The 12,117-nt window shown below is 40.2% G+C and overlaps 2 protein-coding genes and 1 non-coding gene across 5 annotated transcripts in view; 1 reads left to right on the forward strand and 2 right to left on the reverse strand.

Moving 5' to 3' along the window:
• Window positions 1–4,009, reverse strand: part of tdp1 (tyrosyl-DNA phosphodiesterase 1) — a 37,516-nt gene extending 33,507 nt beyond the window's left edge. Inside the window, exons 1-4 of one of the 3 annotated variants that reach the window (XM_027001517.2) lie at window positions 3,884–4,009; window positions 707–1,316; window positions 515–558; window positions 380–435 (exon numbers count right to left, since the gene is read on the reverse strand). In XM_027001517.2, coding sequence (XP_026857318.2) covers window positions 380–435; window positions 515–558; window positions 707–1,307 — 701 coding nt within the window. In that variant the 5' untranslated portion in view covers window positions 1,308–1,316; window positions 3,884–4,009. Of the gene's footprint in view, window positions 1–379; window positions 436–514; window positions 559–706; window positions 1,317–3,807 lie in introns of all 3 variants that reach the window. The other 2 variants (XM_027001518.2, XM_027001516.2) reach the window with 2 other exon arrangements.
• A 362-nt stretch (window positions 4,010–4,371) lies between these two features.
• efcab11 (EF-hand calcium binding domain 11) overlaps window positions 4,372–12,117 on the forward strand; it is a 35,712-nt gene continuing 27,966 nt past the window's right edge. The window contains exons 1-3 of the mRNA XM_027001428.2: window positions 4,372–4,536; window positions 5,043–5,138; window positions 5,443–5,491. Of these exons, the coding sequence (XP_026857229.1) occupies window positions 4,459–4,536; window positions 5,043–5,138; window positions 5,443–5,491 (223 nt within the window). The 5' untranslated portion in view covers window positions 4,372–4,458. The remainder of the gene's footprint in view (window positions 4,537–5,042; window positions 5,139–5,442; window positions 5,492–12,117) is intronic.
• trnak-uuu lies at window positions 4,715–4,787 on the reverse strand. Its single transcript has one exon. It is a non-coding gene; the product is annotated as a tRNA-Lys (tRNA).

The following is a 12,117-nucleotide window of genomic DNA, read 5'->3' on the forward strand; positions in this document are numbered from 1 at the left end:
AATCTGTCTGTATTCCATTCCAAGTGGAAATGCATTTCGGAGTTTGTAGGCACAAACACACAGCCCTGACATTCTCTGTGCATGTTATTCATTGGTAACAATCGACAAACAGAAATAATTCCACAAAGGACACTATATCCAAACAGTCATAAGGATGCAGCAGCTGATATGAAATGCAAAGGTACAGACAGTCTAGAGCGGAAAGTGAACTCATCACTGAGGAAAGCTTATAGAAGATGGATGTTAATGTAGTGGTCAGGCAGGGTACTTATCTATGAGGGATATTTCACAAAAACATCACCACTGAATGCATAATTTCATCAAAAACTGGCATTAAACTGGAGGAAACCACACACAACAACACAGACTGGCTGATTACCTAAATTCTGGTGGATACTGTTGCACCATCCATGGAATATCAAAGCAGTAGTTGAACTGTGAAGACAGAAATGGTAAGCCAAGACAACAATTACGAGCGCCTCCACATACCTTAGTCTGGAATACACTGACTTACCTGGACAGATTCCTTCAATGTGCCAAACATAGGAGACAGTATTTCTAATTTCAAAATCAGAGAGGAAAAAAATAACTACATTTTAATATATTGAAAAGAAACATGTACAGACTTTCACATACCTCTTTGTGCATGTGTGTATTCTACAAATCCTAGCAGTCAGAAAGCCAAAACTATTGTTTATTTGTTTACCTTTGATATGCAAAGCTCCAGTGTTGTACTTTTTGTCTATGCCACTGACTTTGTTTAAATAAAAGCGGTAACTGTTATTCATTGCAGATAAGTCCGCCTCAAAAAAATCACTGGGCTCCTCTTTATAGTACGAAACCCCATGGGGGCTCGGTGGCCGAGTGTCCTGTGTCTTTTTCCGTGGGGGACTCGATCTTGACTGTTTAGGTTTCACTTTTGGGGCAGATGAAGGAGCTTCTTCATCACTGCTTGAGAGGTTCCAACCTCCCTCATCTGGTTCTCGCTTCCTTTTAACCTCATGTGAAGGACTGTTTTCATATTTTACTGGATCGCTCTCATTAAAGTGAGCTGCTTGTCTGGCCTCAGAACCCATGTGAGGGACAGATATGTTTTCGGTTTTAAGGGATGGTTGAAACTTGACATTGTTTTCTCTGTTGGGCTCAGATTTGGGCTTTAGGTTTAAAACAGTATTAACTGCATTGGCTTTCTGCTCTGGCTTTACGTTTGCCTTATTTGTATCCTTTGGGGGTGTCGGGGGTATTAGGTTATCGTCGTCATCACTATCAGACAGTGTCCACTTGCCATGCTGACTCTCCTGGGACATTCTGTTCTACTGTGGAAACAAGAAGCAATAGTAGTCATTTTATGGTCCTAGTAGTCAGCAGCATGCAATACAATGCAATGGGGGGAAAAAACTTCACTTTGAAGGAACTAAATCAAAGTTACAAAGGCACCTAGGTAAGTGGTAACTGTAATTACACGCATGATAAGACATCAAATATCCTGTGCCAATCCATTAGAGCTTCACATAGGGCCCAGGCCATTCCTACCCGCAACCACATCACAAGGTCTTCTCAGGGGTCATCAGATAGACATTAGTCTGTGTTTATCTGAATTAATCTGTGTTTAGCTGAATTAAGCCCATGACACCTCCAGAAGGCTCAACAGTGAGGTCTGGCATCGCAGCCCCACCCACCTTATGGGCTTTACGCTCTACACCAATAACACTCACAACAGTGCTGCCTCCACACAGTCACTTCCTAACTCATAAAATCCATATTAGCCTCTCCAACAACTAAGACAACACTCAGCCCCATTGGCATGGTTAATGCACTCAGTGCCACCAGTTCAACTTGGATTTTACCCAGTACACCACCAAGCATTTTCCAGCACTGCAGATCCACACTGGCCTCCACGGTGACTAAAGCCACCGGCACCGTTAATAAATGCTCAGTACTCGCAGTTCCATCTGGACCTACCATGTTACACAATGACACACAACCCCACTCACCTACCCAGTCCTCCATGTTCCATGTTTATAGAGCATTTCCCCAACTAGTCTGTGCTCTCCTTATCCACAAGCACTGACTAGCCCTGTCAGCAACTTCTGATAACTCCTTCACAGCTACCCTTATTTTACAGCCTCTAAAGCTGAACCGCACAAGCAAGGATGTGGCAGACTTAGCACAAATCCTAAGTCCCCCCCCCCCATCTCTACTGGTCTTATATGTGTCTGCCACCGCGTTCTCTGACCTCAGCCACCAAGTCTGTGTACTCCAGCTTCTTCCTCTCAAAAGCTTCATCCACTGCATCCTCAAATGGAATTGCTAACTTTAGAAAATAACTAGTACAATACCATGTCCAGCCTCAGCATAATCAGTGCAATACACTCTGGGACCTGCAGTTTGTTTGTTTATTTATTTTTTAAACCTACATCCGCCAGCAATTTCCAATCCTGCATATCACCCCATCTAACCTACCGATATTCATAGTCTCCACTCGCACTTTAATACTATCAATGCTAGGCAACGCGTTAACCTCTGGGCGCTTACTATCAAATAAATATGCTAATACGCGAAGCACTTAATTATTTCTCCATGTATTTCATCCCTGCAACAAACTAACCTTACATGCTGATAAAATGTTCTTCAGCGTGCCGATGGCTGCACATAATTTATAACTAGGGTCTTCACCTACCCTCTGTAAGTCAGGTTAAGCTTATTTTGCCTATAAGAGAGATGTGGCAGCTGTAATATCAAAGTAATTTGACAATCAGCTTGTTTATATTCAAGTCTTCAAAGCAGGAGGAAACTAACAAAATCTCAAAAAGGCCATATAGTTTTATGTGCATAGTTTTATAGTATATATATATATATATATATATATATATATATATATATAAAAACAAAGACACAAATTTGAAAACCAGAACCATGTAAATCAAAAGGTCAAAGCCTGTCAGCAGGGCATATAGACACCTAACAGGACAATTGCAAAATCCTAAATAAATACATTAATTCATACATACATAATACCTGTGCAACCCAGAATAGGTTAAAAAAAAAAGACTGCTCTGCATATAATTGCTAAAGAATACAGGGCCATTTTGCCTAGGTGCACCCTGTAGTTCTTCACAGTATTCCCATATTCCACGAGAATAAAGCCCCTGTACATACTGCTAAACAAAAGCAAAGGGTATTTTATAAAACCACCTCCAATGTCTTCCATGGCCTCCCCAGATATAAACAGAACTTGGCCATGCCAGCCTTGTTAGCCAGGCTGGAGAACAGAGTACAAACTAGAATTGGATGCTTCTCGTCTTGAAAAACGATGCAGCATTCCCTTACAGTTTAGTAGCTATTCGCCAGCTATGTGATTAATAAGCACAAGTCCTTCTGGGTTTTGTAGTTAAATGTTTATCCGTTCCGTTCACAGCACATGCAATGGATGTTTTTAAAACCAAAAGAGCCCTCAGAAAGGGTATGGAACTTGTTTCCATAGCAAGCTAGCAACTACACTGGCAATAGGGCCTTCAAATACACAATGTTCTTCGCCTTGCTAGCTAACTATACAGCCTTAAAGCGTCCGTGTAAACGAATAACGTTAATTGATTATCTAGTTTAAACTACCTAGCCAGCTAGAGCTGCCACAAAGCAACGCTAACTAGCTGCAGTAGCTAACTGCCGAGTTTATCCGGAGCTTGCTTCAGCAACCCATATTCATCCTTGAATATCATTTTACAAGGTCTCAGGTGCAGAATACATTATTTCTTAACTTTAACAACAAGAACAAAAATGTTCAGTTAGCCAACGATAGTGACTTACTCTGACGGGGAGAGTTTTGTAGATTAAATGTATTTTGAGTGTAAATGTAAGAAAGTGTCACAAAAGTGGAAATCACCTAACAATGAGTGAATGCAGCTATATCAAAAAACCTCGGGCCGTACAAAAAAGCGAACTCGCATAGTTAGCAGAAGCTAATTTGTTTTAAACTCATCCATTGTTCATTCTTCTGTTTAAAAATAAGTGAAAGCGCCTTACTGGTATCACTCTTCAAAATAAAAGTACTTTCATTTCACTTGTACCACAAAATGCATAAAAGCCTTAGATATAATCATAATTTGAATTATATTTCAGAACATGTAACTACTATATGAAACTATTTCTAACTAGTTGTGTGCGGAAGTAATACCCCTTTCTCAGCATTTTTTTGTATTTTGGTCTCTGACTGTTGTGACGAAAAACTCTTATTGCTGTAGTAGACTGGCTAGCTAGCTACGTAGCTAGTTAGCGAAGCTGATTTGATTTACCCAACCAACCACCTTTGCTGATTCTGACACATCATGTAACTTTAGCCTATCATGTTAAAGTAGTGGTTACCATGTAAATCCTATAAAAACATACAAGCTGGCTTGGGTTGTTACCTTAGCTATCTTATCGCGAAATACCAGTAAATAGCTTTTGGTATTGTTGAAAATGTCTTTTCGAAGTGGTGCTTCTTATTGTATGAGTGATAAAAAAATAACTGATATTGACAGAAAACGATTTGTTTCGGTAAGCAAATTTTGACATTCATCGTGTTCGCACTTTATGAATACCAACGAGATTGCTAGCTAACTAGCCAGTTAGTAACTTGTAATCAGATATATCCTGTTAGATCCTCGTATTTCTTAATCAAGAGAAAGTAACAAGACAAATAACTAGCGTACTTTTAAATTGTCAGAAAATGTTTCGCCCGAACAGGGACTTGAACCCTGGACCCTCAGATTAAAAGTCTGATGCTCTACCGACTGAGCTATCCGGGCTCTGAAGAGACAAAATAAATAGGACAAGACAATTTCGTTACTCCTAAAAAGAAGGCTAAATAGAATATTTTACCCGTTTATATGTCCAATTTTCATTTTTCACTTAACAAAGGTTACGTTATCTAACTGAAAAAAAAAAAACATTAATAGAAATGGACAAAAGGACAGACCAGATGGAAATGCTATGGATCATAAAGTTGTATATCAAATATGTGACTGCTACTGTGAGCAGCCATTTCTTTTCCTGATACCCAGGTTTTCTCTCTATGTGATATGGGGAAAAAAGGTTATTTGTCTAGAGAAGATTTGAAGATAGCAGTCGTTATGCTGTTTGGATACAAACCCTCAAAGGTAACCCTGTTTCAACCTCTGGAGGGCGACATTGTATAGATTAAAACGTGGTGTTTGTCGCGAGCCCTTTTCCGTCAGTGTACTGTGTAATAATTATCTGTCACTGGTTTCAATAAGGAGCTTTTCAAGCGTGATCTTGCCTATATAACTGTTCAGCCAACCTGTACATTGTTCTATCTATCTATCTATCTATCTATCTATCTATCTATCTATCTATCTATCTATCTATCTATCTATCTATCTATCTATCTATCTATCTATCTATATTATTAATAGTTTGTTTATTGGTTTGTTTGTTTTTCAGTCAGAAACAAATATAATGATGGAAACTGGTGCTGCACTAAACAGCACAGGTAAGATTGTTATATCAACAGTGCCAGTTTATAGGTGTACATAGACCTTTCACATTACAGTTATATGAGAGATCGTAGACATGTCAGAGATGTGTACTGGCAATTACTGAAATATTTGAATTAATCGTTGTGAATGAACTGTCAGGAAAAAAAGAGTAGTTCTAGCAGACCAATTTTTTTAATTGCCATTTATTCTTGAATCTATTTCTGTGCCCTGATTTACACCTCAAATTGCTTTTTCGGAGGTATACGTCTATTATTTGAGCCGTCATTCCGTTTTCATGCCCTGTTCATCATACCGTTACGACTCATCGCAGTGACTCACTGCCGGCTGAGGCAGCTCCGGAGCCCTCGCCGATGTTGAGCATGAGTGTGATGTGCAGAATTTTCTCCTGTTTTTGATAGAAAAAGCCATGTTTTAAAGCACTCAAGCAAAATGAAAGGAAAGGGAGCTTGACTTGAATTCATGTAATCGTTTCACACATTTACAGAAATGAAAGAACTCCCCACAAAAGGCACAAAATAATTTTGGCATAAAACACATACAGGCTTTTACAGTGCATTTGACAGACAGGAACACAGAAGAAAAGACAGTTGGCAAGACATTTTTAAGGGGAGACATTAAATGGCTGAAGACCTAGATTAGTAAGTAATTTGTCTCTTGTTTTACACCATGAGCAAATCGCTTTTGTATACTGCCCTGTAGGAAGGCACAAGATAATCTAGTTAAAGTGGCATGCTTGGTGTGATGAAATATTCCACCATTAAATCTTGCTCAGAGCAAATGGGGAACTAAATTGCCCCCTTACAAATTTTGTGATTACTGAATTAGTGATGGTAGGAAAGAGTGTGTTGTTGGTACTAATGTGGCAGGCTCGTCTAAACTCAGCAGCGGGTTCCCTCTGGCTCTCACCGAGAATGGAGACCACTGTTGGAGCCATACACCAATGTGCTGCCACCTGGCTAGCCCACTTGGTCCTTCCTCTGTCTCTTTTTCTCATGCATTTTCCTTATCTTTCTCTCGAGTAATGAAATTAAAGACGGAAAAGTAAATAAAAAAGCAAGGCTCCATAAGCTGCCTCTATATCCTGACACAGTTGTGCTGTGAGGTAGGCTGGAATGCTTATCGGTATGACTGTGGCGCTTTCATTTTAGCGCTTTGGCTTCCCCCCCTCTTTTCAATTTACATGCAATCTACAGTTCTGTTCTGCTGTTCAAATCTGTTCAAATGAGCAATAAGCAACATTATTGCATTTTTCAACGGAAGTGCATATTGCTAGATTGCTACTGATCACATGACTTGCCTCGCTGCCGGTCTGGCTGTAAAAGTGGTTGGCTTTCCTTGGCCCACCCCAGCAGAAATCGAGTGATGACGATTTATCGGAAATTTCTGTTTACTGCTCCATGAAAGCCTCTTTAATACACGAATTGCTAAACTCACCCCAGCATGCACTTGGTGTTTATGAATAGACATACCAAATATACATATTATATGTTTAGTGTGAATATTGTTGCTGGGAAGCAGTAGTTGCCGTTGTAACAGACCTGTTACAGGATTCCAAGCCAGGTCTTTAAACCCTTTTGAAATTTTGACTTCTTAAAATCTCAAAGTAACGACGTGTCTGATGTCAAAAGGCAGGACGCAAAGAGATGCTCGTCCAAACCTAGACTCCATCCAGGCTGCGTGTTTCTGACGGAGTTATTTACCGTGGCCCTTGTTTGAGGAGCCATCTCGAGACATAATTCCATAACGCCCGAACAAATGCGAGGCTTGCCAAAGCAGGCCAGCTGATCTGATCAGGAGCTCTGCATACAGAGGAACCTGGGAAGGGGAAAATGCCCATCTCATTTATATTGCAGCCTCATCAACGTCAGCAGCAGTACTAAAATATTGTGTATGTCCCACTGATCTGAACAGCTGGAGCACAGGGACAGTCTGGGGGGATGGGTACAGATCAAAGATGGCCATCACTTTAAAGGGTACAGATGCATACAAGACTACAAAGCCGCTGCGTGTATGTGAGTGTGTATGCATCTATTTGTTTGTGTATGTGAGTGTATGGTTGTGTTTAACTCCCTAAGGGGACCAAATATCTTTGCAATAATTGAAAAACTTATTGGAATTTGTTGAGATTGGGATTTTTTTTTTTTTTTTGACTATGAAATTTTTTTTAAACACTAAATGATACAATTTTATTGGAAAAGCTAAAATAGCCTAAATATTTCCTTTCAGTTACTGAGATTAGTTAGGGTTATAATTGGGTATAGCCATAGCTGTGTATAGCTACATATACTGTAATACATACTGTGTAGTTGGCAAGTTGTTTTGCGTCACCACATAAGACTTGAATCGATGACTGAATGAGTGAACCAACAAGACTGTCAACTTTTAAGGCATTTACATTGTTTTGCCTGAATTATATAGAAATTTCTATATGGTCTCTCCATTTCAAGTACCATAACTGGACAGATATTGAACAAAGGAACATAATCTTGAATAAAACTGTCATGTTTAGTACTCGGTTGCAAATCCCTTCCAGCCAATGGCTGCCTGGAGACTCTGACCCATAAATATCACCAGATGTTGGCCATCTTCCATGGTGATGCTCTGGCAGGCCTCTGGTGCAGTTATTTTCATGAGCCTCCTCAGTCTTGTTTTCACTAAGTGAAGTGCAAGTTCATTCACAGGCGAGGAACATTTCACCGTGTTGTTTTCACGTTTTGGGTTGTTGTCCTGCTGTAAGGTAGCTTGCCCTCATACGCTTCTGTTCACTGCAGGATTCATCTTGCTGCAGCCATGTGCAGTCACGTTAAAGACACGTGAGCCAGTGGCAGGCACACAGGCCCACACCACCATGTTTTACAAATCAGCTGGTATTCTTAGTAACACGAAGAGTTTATTTTTTTCTCCAGTTTTCCCATTCCTGTGCCAACTCTGGTACAGGTTAAGATTAGGTATTATTCTTTTGGAGGTTTACCGGTAGTTTACACCTTTTGGCAAAAACTGTGATGCATTCTTCATTTTATGGTATTTTTGGACACCGACACAGTTCCTTGGATTTTTAAGCGACCTTGTGGTTTTGTGAAAGGCATTATATAAATCCAACTTATTATTACTGGATATACTATCATTATCAGTCATTTTCTTTTTCATTCCAGGTATATTTAACAGTCCAGCCTCTGTTGATCTTAACTCCAGTATGGGAGCATAGTCTGTCAGGCCTTCTAAAATGCATGAAGACGCTACACCTTTAAAAGTAAAAGAAAAAACAGTTTAAAGTTGACTCTAAAAGATACAGGCAGCTAGTGTTGTGATACTAAAGCAGGTATGATGCGCTCTCTGTTTCTTGTCCATGGTAATAGTCTGGCTGCAGCGTTCCGGACAAGCTGCAGTCGGTGTATTGTGGTTTTTGGAAATCCACAGTGCATTACAGTAGTCTAGTCATGAAAAATGAAAGTGTACACTCAGTGTCTATGCTGTTGCTTCTCAACTATTTTAACAAATGGCTGATTTTTCTACCCTTGATGTTTTAGCGATACCTCTGACTGAATCAAATTGTTTTGCCTCATGGCTACCTGATTGTTATAACACTTCTTTGGTCCTCATGTTTTACCAATGCTTAGGCAAAATTTCTGAAACTGTGGCTAATTTGTCAAAATGTACAGTTTATTGCAATTGCTAAGACACACAGACTGGTACTTGTGACAATTATTGAAACCACCAACTCTTGTAACTAATCTATTGGCTGACCTGGTATACTATACCATAACATTCTTTGCTATACACTCATTTTGCAATTCTAAAACATACTTTTTGCAAAACCCCAAACAATTTTCTACATTAGACATGTCATTCAAAACAAAAATACCTTTAAAAAATGGTGCCATTCAAAAGCCACATCCATTTACCAATTACCCAAACCCAGTCCTCATAGGTGGAAACGCTTATGGCTAATTTGCACACTTAGAAATCAGAACCCAAGCATTATAAAAAAGAGGCCACAGGTTAGAGATCTTGCTTTGGATATCAGTGGAGGCCAATACTGGAGAGAGAGGATGAGGAAGACCAACCATCATGGATGAGATCTGGTCCATTTTGGTTGACCATATAGTCTGTAGCAAGTCTCAGCAAGTAGCATTGCCAGTGTCTCTGAGCAACATGGGGGCAATATCACAATGTGTGCAGCTATTAGCTAGAATGGTATCATGCATCACATCACTCTGGGGCCCTACAACACTGCACAACGTAGTTATTTCCCGTCACCAGGGGGCGGCCCGCAACAGTCCAGGTTTGTTTTTGTCCCAGACGACGCAAGTTTACAGCGGGCTGCGTTGGTCCGCAGCGAAGACCCATGATTTGTATTGCTTCATATCTTCCATTCCTACAGTTTTTCTTGTTTGAATGCACACTTTAACAATTAAGTCGAGTTTTTATGCTAAAATCCCATAATCATACAATATTTCTTCAGAACTATGAGCACAATCTTATTGCTTCAATATAGTTTGCAGTTCTGCAGCGCTGATTTAGCTAAAAGTCTGCACACACTTCTTAGCAAACTATTCAGTCCTTATTGGGAGCACACCTGTCTCATTATCCTAATCACTGGAGTCACTAATCAAAACCCAGTATGTTAATGAACTAAACCATCATCCCACATGCGAGAACACAGTACATCATAATTATTTACTCACATTTCCTAATTGCATGGGGCATATAAATTTACACAGTGAGTCAAGAAAAAGCCAAACTTTACAAAGACAAAACAAAAAAAAAATGGAACAAGAAAGACCAGAGGAAGAGGCAGTGAAAGATATTTACAAAGACAGTTGAGCAGTTCTTGTGGATTAAGTATTCTTGTTTTTTCTTTATTTATGTAAACATAAACAGTACTGCTGCAATATTGCATTTCCCTGTTTTGTTTACTGTAATACAGCAGTTCAGAAGTTTGTGACTCACCACATTTTATGGGTAGATTTGTGAACAGTTACATGAATGTAAATACTGTAAATGGCTTATTTAGTGGCTGTTTTTGAGGTCTTATACTTTGATAGAGTGAGCTATGTTTTGCAGCCCAGAGTAGAACATTGTGGTTTGTGTGCCCACAGACCTACTGTGTATAGTATTCCAAGTGGTTTACAGTTGTTTTTTTTTTCTGACTGGCTATACACGTTTCTTCAAACATCACGTTTCCCAAAACTGAAACCTCAAAGCTCTTCACCATACGAACTATTCTCAAAACCTGACACTAGCAGAGAAAAACTCACTTTTGACTGAAAATCTCTATGCACAGTCCACAAAACCAAATAATCCACACAATACTACACACGCATAGCAGGTATGTGTGCACACAAACCACAAAGGTGTACTGTGTGCTGCAAATCACAAAACTCACTTGCTCATCCTCATCCTCATCCTCTCTGTCCAGACTTGGCCTCCACTGATATCCAAACCGAGATCTCTAACCTGTGGCCTCTTTTTTATAATACTTAGGCTTTAATTTCTAAGTGTGCCAATTAGCCATAAGCGTTTCCACCTATGAGGACTGGGTTTGGGTAATTGGTAAATGGATGTGGCTTTTGTATGGCACTGTTTTTCAAAAGAAACACTGGTATTTTTGTTTTGAATGTGTCTAATGTGGAAACTTGTTTGGTGTTTTGCAAAAAGTGTGTTTTAGAATTGCAAAATGAGTGTATAGCAGAGAATGTTGTTATGCTATAGTATACCAGGTCACTTTTCTTGTTGTTTCTTGTTGTTATGCTATAGTATACCAGGTCACCTTTCTATAGTATAAAGGTAACAGCTCAAACTACCACACCATGACTCAACTTCATCTCTTTTGTTAGCTTTCTGGTGCTTTAACAAATGAAACACACAGCTGTCCAAGGAACAGTTGAGCAGCCAGTTCTCCAACTGCTGACGGGTTCCTATGTTTGAAATAGATGGTGATTCTTATGTGCATAACACGATGTACATATCACTGCTGTCTAATTAAAACTGGCATTTTGCCCTTTAACATTGTTGTTCATTTCAAACCCAGCACTCTGGACTACAGTGTCAAAACAACAGAAATTGTCACAGTCCAATTATTTAAGGATTGATTTCTATGTGATAACAGTGAGATGTGTGCGTGCCTGCGCGCGCGTTTCCGCGTGTGTAAAGTGACAGAGCAGCATCGTTGGGGGCTGCTGGGTGAGTCACACTACTGTGGAGAAGAAAAGGAGAGGAGAAGCAAGAAGGATAGAGAGGAGAGGGGGAGAGGCGGAGCAGAGGAGCCGAGGCCACCCGGCTGACACCTCCCCGTGACGGACGGGTTCTGTAGCTGAGAGAATGGCAATCAACCCTCCACTGGCCTCCCTCGACAGCAGAGAGAGAAAGATGGAGAGAGGGAGAGGGAGAGATGGGGAGAGAGAGAGAGACACACACAGAGATAGAAAGATGGGGAGAGAGAGAGAGAGAGAGAGAGATGGAGAGAGAGAGACACAGAGATAGAAAGATGGAGAGAGAGAGAGGGGGAGAGAGAGAGAGAGAGAGAGAGAGAGAGAGAGAGGGAGAGAGCAGGGATTTTTAAAGAAGCCCACACAAAGCTCCCGCCTTCATTTGCTGCCAAACACTCTGCCTGGTGTAG

Source organism: Electrophorus electricus, chromosome 13 (assembly GCF_013358815.1).
Source record: "Electrophorus electricus isolate fEleEle1 chromosome 13, fEleEle1.pri, whole genome shotgun sequence".
NCBI lineage: Eukaryota > Metazoa > Chordata > Actinopteri > Gymnotiformes > Gymnotidae > Electrophorus > Electrophorus electricus.